At 39.6% G+C, this 19,418-nt stretch overlaps 1 protein-coding gene across 12 annotated transcripts in view; it reads right to left on the bottom strand.

Moving 5' to 3' along the window:
* Positions 1 to 19,418, bottom strand: part of TANC2 (tetratricopeptide repeat, ankyrin repeat and coiled-coil containing 2) — a 362,156-nt gene that overhangs the window by 39,032 nt on the left and 303,706 nt on the right. For all 12 annotated transcript variants that reach the window (XM_067717046.1, XM_067717048.1, XM_067717051.1 and 9 more), the window contains one exon: positions 3,842 to 3,950. In XM_067717046.1, the coding sequence (XP_067573147.1) occupies positions 3,842 to 3,950 (109 nt within the window). The remainder of the gene's footprint in view (positions 1 to 3,841; positions 3,951 to 19,418) is intronic.

Here is a 19,418-nt window from a genome sequence, read left to right as displayed (position 1 = left end):
AGTTCCTTTACGAGTAAGGTTAGATTGTTTGAGATTTTTCCTGTTTCCCGAGGTAGGCTTCTATCACTATAAACTTCTTTCTTAGACTTGCTTTTGCTGCATCCCATAGACTCTGGATCATTGTGTTTCCATTTTCATTTATCTCTAGATATTTTTTGATTTCCTCTTTGATTTCCTCAGTGACTCACTGGTTGTTTAGTAGTGTGTTGTTTGGAGTTCACGTGTTTGTGTTTTTTTTTTTGGCGGTATGTGGGCCTCTCACTGTTGTGGCCTCTCCCGTTGTGGAGCACAGGCTCCAGACACACAGGCTCAGCGGCCATGGCTCACAGGCCCAGCCACTCCACGGCATGTGGGATCCTCCCGGACCGGGGCACGAACCCGTGTCCCCTGCATTGGCAGGTGGACTCTCAACCACTGTGCCACCAGGGAAGGCCCCTTGTTTGTGTTTTTTGTAGTTTTTTTCCTTACAGTTGATTTGTACTCTCATACCACTGTGGTCAAAAAAGATGCTTGATATAATTCAATCTTCTTAAATTTATTGAGAACTGTTCGTGGAATAGCATTTGCTCTATTCTAGAGAATGTTCCATGTGCACTTGAAGAAAGTGTGTGTTCTGCTGTTTTTGGATGAAACGTTCTGTACATATCTATTAATTCCATAATTGTCATTTAAGCCTAGTGTTTCTTTGTTGATTTTCTGTCTGGATGATCTGTCCATTGATATGAGTGGGGTATTAAGTCCCCTACTATTATTATATTACTGTCAATTTCTCCCTTTATGTTTGTTAAAATTTGCTTTATGTATTTATGTGCTACTATGCATCCACATTTACAATTGTTACATCTTCTTGTTGGATTGATCCCTTTACTCCTTTATCATTATGTATCATTGATCCCTTTATCATTATCATTGATCCCTTTACCCTTCTTCGCTAGTCCTTGTTTTAAAGTCTATTTTGTATAAGTAATGCCAGTCCAACTTTCTTTTTGTTTCCATTTGCATGGAATACCTTTTTCTATCCCCTTACTTTCAGTCTGTGTATCTTTGAACTGAAGTGAGTCTCTTGTAGGCAGCATATATACAGGCCTTTTTTTTTTTTTTTCAGTCCATTTAGCCACTCTATTCCTGCAGCTCTTTGGGACTCCCAAAAGTAATCGCCACTGGCCTTCAAAGCCAAATGCTCTGGGGACTCATCTTCCCGGTGCAGGACACCCAGGCTGGGGAGCCCGATGAGGGACTCAGACCTCTCACTCCTTTGGGAGAACTGAAGACATGTCCACACAAAAACCTGAACACTAACATTGTAAGTGTACTAAATGTCAATGAGTTATTCACTTTAATATGTCTAATTTTATTTTTAAAAAATAAAAAGAGGAAAAAAAACCCTGTATGCTATGTTCATAGCAGCGTTATTCACAACAGCCGAAAAGTGGAAACAACTGAAATGTGCAACTAGCGAATGGATAAACAAAAAGGAGTATTATTTGGCAATAAGAAGGAATCAAGTACTGATACATGCTACAAAATGGATGAACCCTAAAATCATCATGCTAAGTGAAAGAAGCCAGACATAGACAACCAGGGATTGTATGATTCCATTTATACTAGATGTCCAGAAGAGTCAAACTTATAGACAGTAGATTAGTGGTTGCCAGGAGTTGGGGGAAGCTCATGGGGAGTGACTACAAATAGACACAAGGTTTATTTTTAAGGTGATGGAAATGTACTAATAGTGGTAATAATTACACAACTCTGTAAATATACCAAATATCCAGAATTACAGACACTCAACCTCATATTTTTAAGGTGATTAATGACATCATATGTAACTTTTCATGAACAAAGATAAAATAAGGGAAATTTAAAACTAATTGGAAAGAAATATGCATTGGACTATATGTCATTGCTGATTGGCAGTTCTAAGTGGCGCTGAGTTTAAGCACTGAGTCTGTCTTTGCCTTTTCATGACCCTCAGCTGATAGGAAGTGAGAACTCTGGCAGTCTGAGAGAAGCTTAAGGCTATCAACAGGGAGCACGCTGCATTTAGAGGACCCTGAAAACTGCAGCATCAGGAAAACCATGGTCCGAGTCCACATTCTTCAGCTTGCAGTCATGTCATCACCACATGCTATACACCCAAGTATTTATGGCCTGAATCACACACGGAGCCAGTCTTATCTCAGGCAACCATGTTGTCTGCAGCAACATAAGATAAAACTGTGTCAGTGACAGGAGTGTATGGTTTAAGTGTAGGTCTCTATGACGGGCTGGTGGTTGCCAGAGAGGAGGGGGTTGTGGGGAGGATGAAGTAGGTGAAGGGATCAAGAGGTACAAACGTCTGGTTATAAAATAAATTAAGCCGTGGGGATATAAAAAAAAAATAAATGTAGATCTCCCTGTAGTGGATAAAGTCACAGGGGATCAAATGAAACTTCATATCATTTATCTGTTTCATGTGGTATTTATTTTATGGTGCAGGGCATAAAGACAGACATCATCTTCATTGCATCTGATCCTAGGCAGAGGGTGATGACAAATGTTCAAGCGTTTAAAGCAGTGATGCTTAATATGTAAGTTACTTTCCCGTCTAATTGAAGGATACTCATCTTACAGTTTGCAGAAGTAGCAGATACTTTTTGGTCCACTTGAAATTGGAATGAGACACCTTTCCTGTTAAAAGAGTCTCATTCTGCTCTCATTAGGTAAGGTCATTTTTGGTAGAGTGATTTATTAATAAGACAATTATGATTCAAATAAAGGACTTGTCACTGTGGGTTTTACTTCTGTCCATCTGATGAAAAGGCTTCTCTAGCTGTGTACTTATATACTGGGAAGAATTTGCTAGGCTCCTGAAGTTGCCCTTAATGTCATTTTTCTCTCTGAAGAGAACAGAACTGTTTTATCTTCAACAGTATCTCTTGGGGGAAGTCCAAGCCAGAGGACTATTTAAGATCTCTGTATTTCTCAATCTGGGAGCAGCAAAAGTGGTCTGAAGAGATTGTAGGGATTGTAGGTGGCAGATGAAATAGCAAGCTGTGGGCTAGGAAAATCAGGAAAACAAATTTCTTCCTTGACTTCTGTCCTTTGCCCCACAACTGATATCTAGACAATAAATTCCTTGAGATTAGGGGCTGTATATTTTTGGCTTGTGTATCCCTAGTACCTAGTACAATGCCTCAGTAAGCACTGAATAAACAAATGAATGCATACAAGCACAAACAGATGAATTACGTGCCCTTCTCTGGGTCCTCCACTCCAGCCGTGTGGATGTTGGGACAGGGAGGCTGATGCTTGGAGTCCTTAAATGTTTTGAAACTACTGCGAAAAACTGGGATTATAATTTGAAGAGGGAATGGGGGAAGTAGCTTAAAGGAAGGTTATAGTTGGTTCTAGACAAAGAGTTTGAAAATCACAGCACCAGGAATATTAAAATCTTCACTAAAACAATTATGAGAACACTGAGAGAGTAAACTGCTCTCAGCGATTTTTTTTAGACATTGTGAAAACCTGCAACTAATGCTACAACGTGACTCGTCTCAGAAGGTGGTGGGTCATATATGGAGTACACATGTGTATGTGTATATGCTTCTTACATAAATGATTATATATGTACCTTTCCTGGAAAGCCTAGCAATCCACTAAACTGGGAGATGACAAATGTGGCTTTCTTTCAAAGTCCTAGGGAGGAACGGGTCAGAAATTTTAGGAGATGGACCAATTTTGCAACAAACTGATTTCAGAAAGCAGGGGCCACACTGACATAACAGTAGCTTCATACACACAGTGTTAAGGAAAGCCTGATGGAAATGGAAAGAAAAACACCTCCAACTTCTTTAATTACCTTAAAAATGTGTGCTTTGAGGATGTGATGTCCCAGTTCAATTGTCTGCTGTCGGTTTAGTTTTCCCTCTTGGCGGGAAAACCAGAAGGCAAGTAATGTGTGACCACTCCTGCCAAAAAAAAAGACCCATTTTAGAAAATTTAATGCTCCATTTCTCCTTTGGGTGGACGACTGTTCAGGTCTAGCCATACCTCCAATGAAACTCTGTCTCATTCAACCAGTTTCTTAGGGAAGGGCACCTGCTATTGGGCAAGTAACGGGTAGTGAACGGTTCCTAGCTTTTACTGGTCCTTTACCCAAATCACATGTGTGAATATCACAGAATGTCATTTCTAGTTGGCTTACACCCATCCCACACATAGATGGCATTAAAAGATCCACTTTTATTTTCTGTCTCTGTCAACTCCTCTTATTTCACCCATGCTTTAAAAGTCAGGATCCTGCTTCCTCAGGATCTCAGTTTTGGTCCTAGTGTGTCTTCTGGATTTAGCTCATCCATCCTCAGAGCCTTCGCCACCACCTAAACCCTATTATCTTTTTCTCTATCTAGATGTTTCAGCTTTAGATCAATATACATCAACTGTCTACTGGATTTCTCTACCTAGAGGTCCTATAGTACCTTAAACTCAACATGTCCCAAACTGGATTAACAACCTCTTCCCCAAGTGAAGTCTTCTCTGATCAGCCTCTACCAAGCCTCTATCCTTTCTCTCTAACATTTTCTCCCAGCCGAGAACACAGCACTCTGTCTTTGGTGCAATCATCATCGGTTGTATATGCCTTTAGTACAGTGTCTACCACACTCTTACATGCTCTCTCCTCTACTAGACTGTAGGTTTCCTGATGGCATCATTCTCACCCCCCATCTCCTCGTCAACAGATCCCCAATCTGCTCATGAAAGAGAAAACCCTTTTCTCTGCCTCTTCATGTTGTCTTATCTGCCCAGGATGCTCAGTACTGCCACAGCCCTCCTGTAATCACGTGGTCAGCTGGCCTGACGACAAAGCCAACAAAAAGGCTAAGCTAAGAAAACTGCTGAAAAATAGAGCCTGAGTCCTGACTGTACGGCATCAGAAGCGGCCCTAATTTTGGACTGCTTGTTATATGAAGTGATAAATTTCTTTATTGTTTAATCCATTTGAGTTGATGTTTCCTATTTCTTCCAGCTCAAAGCATACTAATGATATATGCCTTTAAGTGTGAATGTATATATATATATGTGTATGTATGTAAGGTATGTGTATGCATGCAGGATTCTGTATGTTTATTTACATTTATGACAGAAATCCCGAGTTGTTTATACTCTCCACAGTGCCAAACATTGTGTATTGCACATAAAAATTCTCAATAAAATTTTCTGGGGGGCTTCCCTGGTGGTGCAGTGGTTAAGAATACGCCTGTCAATGCAGGAGACACAGGTTTGAGCCCTGGTCCGGGAAGATCCCACATGCCACAGAGTAACTAAGCCAGTGTACTACAAATAGTGAGCCCGTGCTCTAGAGCTCACATGCCACAACTACTGAAGCCCGCACGCCTAGAGCCTGTGCTCCGCAACAAGAGAAGCCACTGAAGTGAGAAGCCTACGCACCGCAATGAAGAGTAGCCTCCGCTCGCCGCAACTAGAGAAAGCCCGCGCGCAGCAACGAAGACCCAACATAGCCAAAAATAAAACAAATAAATAAATTTATTAAAAAAAATTTTGTTTGGAAGCAAGATCAGACATTAAAGAAAGGATACTGGGTCACCTTTGGGCTGTGCCTTCTTACCACATTTGCTGTAGTCTATAGGAACTGTGACACTTAGAACTGTCTCTCTACTCCCCAACCAGGTTAGTGTCAGCGGAGTTCTCTATGCTACTGACAACACAACTCTTTTACTCCTTTCACTTGATGTGTCATAGAGGAGGAAAATCAAACTATTATCTCAGTTTCAAGCCTAATGAATTAATCAAACAGAAGGAAAAACAGCAAATGAATTTTTGTTGGTGACTCTTCGCTGAGAAAAGGCCCAAATGTCTACTGGACGATTTTCTCTCATATTTAACACTGGCTACTCTGCCAGGTTTAACATTTGAAGATGTCTAATACTGAAGTCTGAAAAACAAACATATCCTTCCTTCCTTCTTCCTTTCCTTCCTCCCTTCCTCCCTCCCTTTTTTTTAAGCTTCAGTAAAGAACTTGGAGAACAGAGGATGGGACAGTTCCCATCTTAGGTAGGAATCATCCTATAAAACTTTAAAAAGAATTTCTACCATGTTCTAACCTTCGGCTTCATAGAATTTCTGAATTCTAGTGGATACCAGGTCATCTTACTTGATCAGACAAGACTAACCATAAAGGAAAGAAAGTTATTTAATTGAGAGAATGTCTCAGACAACTGTATCTTGTATGGAATCATCACTGTCATCTGAACATATGAGCCCAGGGTTGTTTCACACTCACAAAATCTAGAAATTGCTACTGAACTTTTATATATCCTTTGAAAGCCCAATGTAGTTGGTAGGCTATTTTAACAGAAGTTAATGAGAACCATTTCTAAAAGTTCCCTATCTCAAGTTCTCAAAATCCTAACCAGTTATTAACAATGAAATTATTGTAGCCTCCCTGGTGTAAGAATTATTACATTAAGCGTCTCATCCATGGCTGTACATAGTGACTAGAACTTCTGAATACGATCCACCACTTATGCTTCAGGCCATTAATGAGTATCCACGCCGGTGAGAAATAAGGATAAAGCTCATGGCTGACAAGGATATGAATTGTCAGTTAGACACGGAACTGACTTGCCCTAGTGCATTTAGTTTACTACCGTGACTAGGACACCCTGGGAAGATGCTTCCATCTCTCTAGTGTGCATTTCAGCCAGCTACAGAGGACAGTGCTTGCTTTTGTTATTGTTGATCAGGCACTGAGGAGAAACAGCAAGCCATATGGGTCAAGGAAAAGATGAAGGTGACAACACTAGTTTCTTTCTTTTTGGATACAAGCATATTACATTATTCATAAAAGAATGATTCTGATCAGTTCACTGGACTCAAAGCTTATGGTGTTTAGGACACAAAAGGTAAAACAGCAATTTCCATTACATGCTGGCATTTCCATTTGTACCTTACTATTTTTTTTTAACACCTTTATTGGAATATAATTGCCTTACAATGATGTGTCAGTTTCTGTTGTATAATAAAGTGAATCCGCTATACATATACATATATCCCCATTTCTCCTCCCTCTTGTGTCTCCCTCCCACCCTCCCTATCCCACCCCTCGAGGTGGACACAAAGCACCAAGCTGATCTCCCTGTGGTATGCGGCTGCTTCCCACTAGCTATCTGTTTTACATTTGGTAGTATATATATATCCATGCCACTCTCCCACTTCGTCTCAGCTTACCCTTCACCCTCCCTGTGTCCTCAAGTCTATTCTCTACGTCTGTGTCTTTATTCCTGTCCTGCCCTTAGGCTCAGCAGAACCTTTTTTTTTTTTTTAAGATTCCATATATATGTGTTAGCATATGCTATTTGTTTTTCTCTTTCTGACTTACTTCACTCTGTATGACAGTCTCTAGGTCCATCCACCTCACTACAAATAACTCAATTTTGTTTCTTTTTATGGCTGAGTAATATTCCATTGTGTATATGTGCCATATCTTCTTTATGCATTTATCTGTCGATGGACACTTAGGTTGCTTCCATGTCCTGGCTATTGCAGATAGAGCTGCAATGAACATTGTGGTACAAGACTCTTTCTGAATTATGGTTTTCTCAGGGTATATGCCCAGTACTGGGATTGCTGGGTCATATGGTAGTTCTATTTTTAGTTTTTTAAGGAACCTCTATACTGTTCTCCATAGTGGCTGTATCAATTTACATTCCCACCAACAGTGCAAGAGGGTTCCCTCTTCTCCACACCCTCTCCAGCATTTATTGCTTGTAGATTTTTTGATGATAGCCATTCTGACAGGTGTGAGGTGATACCTCATTGTAGTTTTGATTTGCATTTCTTTAATGATTAGTGATGTTGACCAACCTGTCATAAGTTTGTTGGCAATCTGTATATCTTCTTTGGAGAAATGTCTTAGGTTTTCTGCCCATTTTTGGATTGGGTTGTTTTTTTTGTTTTGTTTTGTTTTTTATTTATTTGCGCTATGCGGGCCCCTCACTGTTGTGGCCTCTCCCGTTGTGGAGCACAGGCTCCGGATGCTGAGCCACAGGCTCAGCGGCCATGGCTCACGGGCCCAGCCGCTCCGCGGCATGTGGGATCTTCCCGGACTGGGGCACGAACCCGCGTCCCCTGCATCGGCAGGCAGACTCTCAACTACTGCGCCACCAGGGAAGCCCGGGTTGTTTGTTTTTTTGATATTGAGCTGCATGAGCTGTTTGTATATTTTGGGGATTAATCCTTTGTCAGTTGCTTCCTTTGCAAATATTTTCTCCCATTCTGAGGGTTGTCTTTTCATCTTGTTTATGGTTTCCTTTGCTGTGCAAAAGCTTTTAAGTTTCCTTAGGTCCCATTTGTTTATTTTTATTTCCATTTCTCTAGCAGGTGGGTCAAAAAGGATCTTGTTGTGATTTATGTCACAGAGTGTTCTGCCTATGTTTTCCTCTAAGAGTTTTATAGTGTCTGGCCTTACATTTACGTCTTTAATCCATTTTGAGTTTATTTTTGTGTATGGTGTTAGGGAGTGTTCTAATTTCATTCTTTCACATGTAGCCGTCCAGTTTTCCCAGCACCACTTATTGAAGAGGCTGTCTTTTCTCCATTGTATATTCTTGCCTCCTTTATCAAAGATAAGGTGACCATATGTGTGTGGGTTTATCTCTGGGCTTTCTATCCTGTTTCATTGATCTATATTTCTGTTTCCGTGCCAGTACCATACTGTCTTGCTGACTGTAGCTTTGTAGTATAGTCTGAAGTCAGGGAGCCTGGTTCCTCCAGATCCATTTTTCTTTCTCAAGATTGCTTTGGCTATTTGGGGTCTTTTGTGTTTCCATACAAATTGTGAAATTTTTTGTTCTAGTTCTGTGAAAAATGCCATTGGTAGTTTGATAGGGATTCTACTGAATCTGTAGATTGCTTTGGGTAGTACAGTCATTTTCACAATGTTGATTCTTCCAACCAAGAACATGGTATATCTCACCATCTGTTTCTATCATCTTTAATTCCTTTCATCAGTGTCTTATAGTTTTCTGCATACAGGTCTTTTGTCTCCTTAGGTAGGTTTATTCCTAGGTATTTTATTCTTTTTGTTGCAATGGTAAATGGGAGTGTTTCTTTAATACCTCTTTCAGATTTTTCATCATTAGTGTATAGGAATGCAAGAGATTTCTGTGCATTAATTTTGTATCCTGCTACTCTACCAAATGCATTGATTAGCTCTAGTAGTTTTCTGGTACCATCTTTAGGATTCTCTATGTATAGTATCATGTCATCTGCAAACACTGACAGTTTTACTTCTTCTTTTCCTATTTGGATTCCTTTTATTTCTTTGCCGTCTCTGATTGCTGTGGCTAAAACTTCCAAAACTATGTTGAATAATAGTGGTGAGAGTAGGCAACCTTGTCTTGTTCCTGATCTTAGTGAAAATGGTTTCAGTTTTTCACCATTGAAAATGATGCTGGCTGTGTGTTTGTCATATATGGCCTTCATTATGTTGAGGTAAGTTCCCTATATGCCTATTTTCTGGAGGGTTTTTATCATAACTGGGTGTTGAATTTTGTCAAAAGCTTTTTCTGCATCTATTGAGATGATCATATGGTTCTCCTTCAATTTGTTAATATGGTGTATCACATCGATTGATTTGCATATATTGAAGAATCCTTGCATTCCTGTGATAAACCCCACTTGATCAAGGTGTATGATCCTTTTAATGTGCTGTTGGATTCTGTTTGCTAGTATTTTCTTGAGGATTTTTGCATCTATGTTCATCAGTGATATTGGCCTGTAGTTTTCTCTTTTAGTGACATCTCTGTCTGGTTTTGGTATCAGGGTGATGGTGGTCTCATAGAATGAGTTTGGGAGTGTTCCTCCCTCTGCTATATTTTGGAAGAGTTTGAGAAGGATATGTGTTAGCTATTCTCTAAATGTTTGAGAGAATTCGCCTGTGAAGCCATCTTTTTTAAATTTTTTTAATCACAGTCTCAATTTCAGTGCTTCTGATTGGTCTGTTTCTATTTTCTATTTCTTCCTGGTTCAGTCTCGGAAGGTTGTGCTTTTCTAAGAATTTGTCCATGTCTTCCATGTTGTCCATTTTATTGGCATATAGTTGCTTGTAGTAATTTCTCATGATCCTTTGTATTTCTGAAGTGTCAGTTGTTACTTCTCCTTTTTCATTTCTAATTCTATTTGAGTCTTTCCCCTTTTTTTCTTGATGAGTCTGGCTAATAGTTTATCTTCTCAAAGAGCCAGGTTTTAGTTTTACTGATCTTTGCTATCGTTTCCTTCATTTCTTTTTCATTTATTTCTGATCTGATCTTTATGATTTCTTTCCTTCTGCTAAGTTTGATGTGTTTTTGTCCTTCTTTCTCTAATTGCTTTAGGTGTAAGGTTAGGTTGTTTATTTGAGATGTTTCTTGTTTCTTGAGGTAGGATTGTATTGCTATAAACTTCCCTCTTAAAACTACTTTTGCTGCGTCCCATAGGTTGTGGGTCGTCGTGTTTTTGTTGTCTTTTGTCTCTAGGTATTTTTTGATTTTCTCTTTGATTTCTTCAGTGATCTCTTGGTTATTTAGTAGTGTATTGTTTAGCCTCCATGTGTTTGTATTTTTTACAGGTTTTTTTCCCTGTAATTGATATCCAGTCTTATAGTGTTGTGGTCAGAAAAGATACTTGATATAATTTCAAATTTCTTAAAGTTACCAAGGCTTGATTTGTGACCCAAGATATGATCCTGGAGAATGGTCCATGAGCACTTGAGAAGAAAGTGTATTCCGCTGTTTTTGGATGGAATGTCCTCTAAATATCAATTAAGTCCATCTTGTTGAATGTGTCATTTAAAGCTTGTGTTTCCTTATTTATTTTCTTTTTGGATGATCTGTCCACTGGTGAAAGTGGGGTGTTAAAGTCCCCTATTATGACTGTGCTACTGTCGATTTCCCCTTTTATGGCTGTTAGGATTTACCTTATGTATTGAGGTGCTCCTATGTTGGGTGCATAAATATTTACAATTGTTATATCTTCTTCTTGGATTGATCCCTTGATCATTCTGTAGTGTCCTTCTTTGTCTCTTGTAATAGTCTTTATTTTAAAGTTTATTTTGTCTGATATAAGAACTGCTGCTCCAGCTTTCTTTTGATGTCCATTTGCATGGAATATCTTTTTTAATCCCTTCACTTTCAGTCTGTATGTGCCCGCAGGTCTGAAGCGGGTCTCTTGTAGACAGCATATATATGGGTCTTGTTTTTGTATCCATTCAGCCAGTCTATACCTTTTGGTTGGAGCATTTAATCCATTTACATTTAAGGTAATTATCGATATGTATGTTCCTATTACCATTTTCTTAATTGTCTTGGGTTTGTTATTGTAGGCCTTTTCCTTCTCTTGTGTTTCCTGCCTAGAGAAGTTCCTTTAGCATTTGTTGTAAAGTGGGTTTGGTGGTGCTGAATTCTCTTAGCTTTTGCTTGTCTGTAAAGGTTTTAATTTCTCCGTCAAATCTGAATGAGATCCTTGCTGGGTAGAGTAATCTTGGTTGTAGGTTTTTCCCTTTCATCACTTTAAATATGTCCTGCCACTCCCTTCTGGCTTGCAGAGTTTCTGCTGAAAGATCAGCTGTTAACTTTATGGGGATTCCCTTGTATGTTATTTGTTGCTTTTCCCTTGCTGCTTTTAATATTTTTTCTTTGCATTTAATTTTTTATAGTTTGAATAATATGTGTCTTGGCATGTTTCTCCTTGGATTTATCCTGTATGGAACTCTCTGTGCTTCCTGGACTTGATTGACTATCTCCTTTCCCATATTAGGGAAGTTTTGAACTATAATCTCTTCAAATATTTTCTCAGTCCCTTGCTTTTTCTCTTCTTCTTCTGGGACCCCTATAATTCAAATATGGTTCGTTTAATGTTGTCTCAAAGGTCTCTGAGACGGTGCTCAATTCTTTTCATTCTTTTTTCTTTATTCTGGTCTGCAGTAGTTATTTCCACTATTTTATCTTCCAGGTTACTTATCCATTCTTCTGCCTCAGTTATTCTGCTATTGATTCCTTCTAGAGAACTTTTAATTTCATTTATTGTGTTGTTCATCATTGTTTGTTTCCTCTTTAGTTCTGCTAGGTCCTTGTTAAATGTTTCTTGTATTTTCTCCATTCTATTTCCAAGATTTTGGATCATCTTTACTATCATTACTCTGAATTCTTTTTCAGGTAGACTGCCTATTTCCTCTTCATTTGTTTGGTCTGGTGGGTTTTTACTTTGTTCCTTCATCTGCTGCATATTTCTTTGTCTTCTCATTTTGCTTAATGTACTGTGTTTGGTGTCTCCTTTTCAGGGGCTGCAGGTTCGTAGTTCCTGTTGTTTTTGGTGTCTGCCCCCAGTGGGTAAGGTTGGTTCAGTGGGTTGTGTAGGCTTCCTGGTGGAGTGGACTAGCGCCTGTGTTCTGGTGGATGAGGCTGGATCTTGTCTTTCTGGTGGGCAGGACCACGTCTGGTGGTGTGTTTTGGGGTATCTGTGAACTTACTATGATTTTAGGCAGCCTCTCTGCTAATGGGTGGGGTTGTGTTCCTGTCTTGCTAATTGTTTGGCATGGGGTGTCCAGTACTGTAGCTTGCTGGTCGTTGTGTGTAGCTGGGTCTAAGCGTTGAGATCGAGATCTCTGGGAGAGCTCTCGCTCATTGATATTACGAGGGGACAGGAGGCTTCTAGTGGACCAATGTCCTGAACTCAGCTCTCCCATCTCAGAGGCTCAGGTCTAACACCTGGCCGGAGAACCAAGACCCTGTCAGCCACTTGGCTCAGAAGAAAAAAAAGAAAAATAAATAAAATAAAGTTATTAAAATAAAAAAATTATTAAAAATTTAAAAATTAAAAAGTAATAAAAAAGAAAAGAAAGAAGAGAGCAACGAAACCAAAAAGCAAATCCACCAATGATAACAAGTGCTAAAAACTATACTTCAAAAAACAAAAAAACATGGACAGACAGAACTGTAGCACAAATGGTAAAAGAAAGCTATACAGACAAAATCACACAAAGAAGCATACACATACACACAAAAAGAGAAAAAGGAAAAATATATATATATAAAGGAAGAAAGCAACCAAATCAATAAACAAATCTGCCAATGATAATCAGCTGTAAATACTAAACTAAGATAAACATAAAACTAGAAATGAATTAGATGCAGAAAGCAAACGCCAAGTCTACAGTTGCTCCCAAAGTCCACCGTCTCAATTTGGGATGATTCATTGTCTATTCAGGTATTCTACAGATGCAGGGTACATCAGGTTGATTGTGGAGATTTAATCTGCTGCTCCTGAGGCTGCATAGAGAGATTTCCCTTTCTCTTCTTTGTTCACACAGCTCCTGGGGTTCAGCTTTGGATTTGGCCCCGCCTCTGCGGGTAGGTCGTCTGAAGGTGTCTTTTTGGAAGTCTGAAGTCTTCTGCCAGCGTTCAGTAGGTGTTCTGTAGGAGTTGTTCCACATGTAGATGTATTTTTGATGTATTTGTGGGGAGGAAGGCAATCTCCATATCTTACTCGTCCGCCACCTTGAAGGTCCCTCCCCTGTACCTTACTATTCTGACAAAATATGATGTCACTGGCTCATCAATAGTCTGAATGTGCCTATATGTGGAGTTGTCTACATTTATGTCTATTTTTCTTATTATTTGCTCACTCCCAAACCTTTTTTTTTTTAAGAATACAACATTTGAACATTTATTTAACTTTCTTTTATACTTATTTAGGGCTATAAATTTCAAATATAACACTTCTAATTTTTTGTTTACATCCCTCTCATTGAAGATGGCAAGTGTTAACCAAAACAAGTCCCTGCAAAGTCACATGACCAAGGGCTTGGCTACAAGAACGAACAAAGAATTAAAGTCCATGATGCAATTTACCAGACAACGATACAGAGATGAGTTTGCAAGAAGCTAGCATTCTGGCTGGAGTGGTGGATGGAGCAGAGTGGGCACTGATTGTGGTATGTGCTACAAAGAAGTACAAATATAAAATACATTACTATGAGTCCATTTCTGAAAATAAACATGAACCAGGCAATATGCTGTTTCATATACATCATTTCATTTACTTCCCACACCACCACAAGTAAGTAAATATCATTATCCCCATTTTACAGATATTAGATATAAAAATCAGAGAGGGGAAGTGACTCCACTAAGACAGCACAGTAAGTGACAGAACCCAGATTCCATCCCAGGTCTATCTGATTACCAAGCTTGTGCTCTGAACCTCTTGACTGCTACTGAGTTCCTGAAATTAAATGTAACAGTGATTCTGAGGAGAGAGAGGGAATTGAAAGTCTTCCTGCAAGAGAAATCCTTTGTCTCTGGGTCCTGGAAGTTTGAGTGTGATGCTGATAGGTAGGAAAATAGGAAAGTGGGGAAAGGCGTAGAAGATGGAGGGAACAGAATGAATGAACATATAAAGGCGAATTTTTACAATCCCAGAGGATGTATGGGAAGAAACAAGTCAACTGCTTTGGCTTCCCAGGAAAGTTAAGATTCTGGGCTGAGGAGTCGGTATTCAACACCACAGGCAACAGGGAGGCACTGAAGCCAAACCTTATTCCTTTTGACTCCTAGCCTCACCATTCTCTAAGATCACCAGGAGCCTCTTAATTGGTTTTCTTTTAGCCTTTGATCTTTTTCTATTTTCTCCCTCCAGCTTTAGGTCTTATGGACTATTTTCCTTGAAACTGTCTCTTTTCTTGACATCTGTGACACTACCTTGGCACTTTTCCTTTCCTTCGGTTACATTAACTTCTTTGCTCTATTCCCCATTCACTCTTCTTTCACAGGTAGCCCTCCCCTCGACTCCTGGCTTCAGCTCTCACTGCAACAGCATCTCTAGCACTGAGATTTCCTTTGCTTCTCTAGCTGCCTGCTGATCCCTCTACCTCCAAATGACCTGTCAAACGATGCTGCTTGAAGCTGAAGTCTTCCCTTAAAACCAAATCCCCTTAAGAGTTCTTTATTTTTAAAAAATACTTCCAGTCACTCAGGCATAACATCAGCTGCTGTTTTTCTCCCCCCTTTGCATCGTCTCTCTTGGATACTTGCAATCCACTCATTCTCTCCACTGCCTCCTTCCTGGCCCACACAGAAACCTGATCAAAATTCACCTCAAAATTCTTCAATGGCTTTATATTTCCTTCTGTACATAATCTAATAAACTCCTTAGCATGGTATTCAAAGGCTCTCCATAATTTGTCCCTCATCTATCTGTCTCTGTCTTTACCTCCTTACCTTGTACTTCTAATTCCAGACAGAGTAACTCATTCTAGAGTTTCAAACATGCTTTCCCTCTGCCTGGAATTCTCTTCTCCGTTTAGTTCATCAGACAAACTACTTCCCATTCTTCAAGTCTCAGTCCACACCATCTCCTCTGTGCAGCCTTCCCTGGTGCCCCCAGATGGACTCAGGGATTCTTTCCTTTAGACTGTGTTGTACCTGGTACACATCCCCATCACTGCACCAACTGCAGCACTCCCTCTCTGTACGGTCTTCCCACTAGACTGTACTGAGGACGGAAGCTACGTTTTTTCACATATGTACAACCTGCTAATAGGAGTAAATAGCTGCAGAATGAATAATAATCCCTTACATTTATAAACCACTTCATGATTTTTGAAATACTACAAATACTACAACACTTATATTCTCCTGTACACCTATACTACATTATTTCTCCTAATACGGTAGAAAATTGACTGAAACTCAGGAAGATTGAAGGATAGATCCTAGCTCACGTTGCTCAGATGTAAAAGAGATGAGGTGAGAACCCAAGGTCTTCTGAAACCTTGTTCCACTGCCACACTGACAAGATTAGGAACTGGTTTTTATTTCTGGGCAAATTTGTATGAAAAAGTTGACCAATGTAAAGAACAATATGTTCATTTTTACAGTGTACAATCTGAATTCTTACAATTAAAATCAGCAACTGTTAATTTTGACATTTTTCGATTAGCATTTTGGGAGAGAGTAGTTAAGAAATAGAGAGAGCCCTAGTCACTGTGACATTTTACGCATGACTGAACACAACTATGTTTTCCCCTATAATTAAAGATGATGGTGATCAAAATAAACATTAATGTGGGTTCATATGTGGTTATAAAGACCAATGGGGGGGTGGCAGTGGTGAGGGCAGAAGAAGTATTTCCACATAGCTTATATAATGAGGTCACCTTGTGATTCAGTCACCCTGCGGACTCCATCCCTGAAAGAAAGTCAAATCCCAGTTCTGTCATTTACAAGCTTTATAGCCTTGAATAAGCTTTCTAACCTCTCTGTAAGACAGGGATAGTAACACCTGTCTCTCAGGACTGTGGTGAGAATTAAGTGAGAGATATTAAGTAAAATATATTTTATATTTCTTTTATATCCTCCATAGTAACTAGCACATTGCTGGACTAAAGGAATGAACGTTAACCATAAAAGACTTTAAACATATTAAAAGATGACTGTGTGCTCAAACAGAACTTTAATCTTTAACGTATGCAGCACGGTGAAATGCAGTACCCTATCCTTAACTCCAATCTTTGCCCCTCCACACCTAACCCCACTACCTTTACAGCCAGAAAGGAAATCCATGGATCAGGGAAAAATGACTGGGGATGGATGTCATTCACTGTTAGTCACTGCAGGAAAACTTGGTAGTGTAACTTCAGGCAGAGAGTGGGGATAAGGACAGAGCTAACCAGTCCCTAAGAAATAAGGTAAAAGTTAAGCTAACAGGAGGAATATTAACCTCTCATGTAGATCAGAGGTTTTCAGGAGGATATACACCTTACATTCAAGATATATTTGCTTTGCGATATTTTAGGAGAGAATCAATCACGTATCAGAGTTAAAAGATTCTTCCCCCCAGAACTGTCTCCTCTCCCCTCTCCTGACAAAAGGCAGGGAAGGGCGTATCCAGAATAACAGAGGGTAGATCCAACCTCCGTTCCATCTGTAGGCATCAGCAGCCCCTCGATAAGGATAATGGAGACAAGTGATACTCACCCTTGGACAACTATAGGTTATAAGACAGTGAGGAACTGCCCTTACCTGATGCCCCTGTACCACAAGAGTTCAGAACTATGGAATCTTTTCAGACAAAATCTCTTTCTAAGGCAAGACTACCCTCTAGGGCATCCCTACCCTCTGCCCATTTACCGGTTTGGAAGTTTCATAACAGTTGTTATACATAAAATATACAATGGCACTATGTTTTTCTAATAGATTTTCACTTAGCACACAAGGGAGATAGTTAATCTTAAAGTTTCTATTTGTAGTACTGAAACACACTAACAAATGGACTCAAATATTTCCAGCATGGATGTTTTCTCCATTGTTCTAGCCAGAGTCACTAATGTGTAGTCACATAGATTTCATCAGCTCTGGTGATGACAAACTTGATATACAACACTATAGTGTTTCAGAGAAATAACACTTAAGTGTTCTGATATTCTTCTATGTGGTGCTCAGATGTGATAAAGTGGTACAGGGACAGCCAGCTGGCGAGGAACTGCTTACAACCTAAAGCCTATCCTAGCTATCTTACAATGTGGGCTGAAATAACATGTGCTGCTGTGGAATGTCTTTATATTATAGAGGTACTTGTGGGGAATTATTTAGGGAGACCTAGTGAGATTAGAATTATGGGGCAGAGAAGGATATCTGTCTGCAAAAGGTCTGAGCTCCCATCCACAGTCGAGAGTTGTTGGGAGCAGTTACTTTGCCAGGGACCTTGCGTTCACATTCAAGTGGGGTCACTTGACAGTTCTGGCTAATGGAATACAGGCAGAAATTATATTCATTACTTCAGACCTAACCCGGAAAAATCTTCTCCTTTGATTTCCATGACCTTACTTTCTCTTGTTTCTCTAATATTATTCTTTTAAATTATTATTTGGCTCACCATTTTCTTCTAGCATTTAAATACACCTACTCTGATATGAACCTATTTACGAAACAGAAATAGACTCACAGACATAGAGAACAGACTTGTGGTTGCCAAGGGGGAGGGGGTTGAGGGAGGGATGGAGTGGGAGGCTGGGGTTCGCAGATGTAAGCTATTATGTATAGAATGGATGAACAACAAGGTATTACTGTTATAGCACAGGGAACTATATTCAATATCCTATGATAAACCATAATGGAAAAGAATACAAAAAAAAAGAATGTGTGTGTGAGTGTGTGTGCGTATATATATATATAAATATATATATATAAATCACTTTGCTGTACAGCAGAAACACAACATTGTAAAACAAATATATGTCAATAAAAAAATATATCTATTCTGTTTCCATGCTTCCAAACTTCCTGCTTTATGCTCTTAACCTGGGTGATCTTGTTAAGTTCTATGGCTTCTACTGTCAGTTATTTGCTGATAACTCTGCAGTCCATAACCTCATGCCTTCAACTTTCTCTTTTCCTGTTTTCCAATGTCACATTTCTACATATATTTGTTCATCTTCCCTTGGAGGCAATACATTATAAACATGCCAAAAATAGGATGTCACCTCTCCCCATAAGCCTGTTCTTCCTCCTGCCTTTGTTCATGCTAAAACCCTTCCTCCTTTCAGAATGTTCTATGCTGGTCAGTAGCTTCACTATTTTCCATCATTGAAGATAAGTTCTGAAGTCATTTTTGATCCCTCCACCCTTACCTCCCATACACACAAAAAAAGACCAAGTGCCTTTGAGTATCTCCAAAATGTCTGCCTTGCTCTCTGTTCTCGCATTACAGGCCTTAGTGTTTCTCACATTACAGGCCTTAGTGTTTCTCGCATTACAGGCCTTAGTGTTTCTCGCATTACAGGCCTTAGTGTTTCTCGCATTACAGGCCTTAGTGTTTCTCGCATTACAGGCCTTAGTGTTTCTCACCTAGACTACTGCTCTCAACCTCATAACTAGTATGCTGACCTGCAGTCGCTCCTCTTCTTCAACCCATCTTCTATATGCTACTTGTCAGAGCTATTTTGCACATTATCAGAGTTATGTGATCATTGTCTCCTCCTTCTCACAAAATTATAGACTCCCTGTTATCTAGAGAATAAACTGTAAAGTCTTAAACCTGGCATTCAAGACTTTTTTCCTAGTGACACTTGCTATCATTCTCTCTGACCATATGTCTTATTTTCTAATTATGGCTTCTCACAATTCCCCAAGGGCACTTCACGTCTTCACACTTGTTTTTGTCCCTGCCATTATGTTTTCTAGCCTGCTTACAGTGCTCTCCTGTGCCAATGCTGCTAAACGGAATCAACTCATCCTTCAAGGCTGAACCTGTCACTTACTCTGCAAAGTATTTTCTCTTTGTCTAGGTCCCTACGGTACTCAGTACTATGGCACTGTCATTGGTTGCTATGTGTTTGGCGTTCCTCTAGAAGGTCATGGCTCTAGTGTGGGGGTGTCTCA

The sequence above is a fragment of the Pseudorca crassidens genome, chromosome 19 (genome assembly GCF_039906515.1).
Source record: "Pseudorca crassidens isolate mPseCra1 chromosome 19, mPseCra1.hap1, whole genome shotgun sequence".
Taxonomy (NCBI): domain Eukaryota; kingdom Metazoa; phylum Chordata; class Mammalia; order Artiodactyla; family Delphinidae; genus Pseudorca; species Pseudorca crassidens.
Note: the sequence above shows the minus strand (reverse complement) of the source record. Positions and strands in the feature narration are given on the sequence as shown.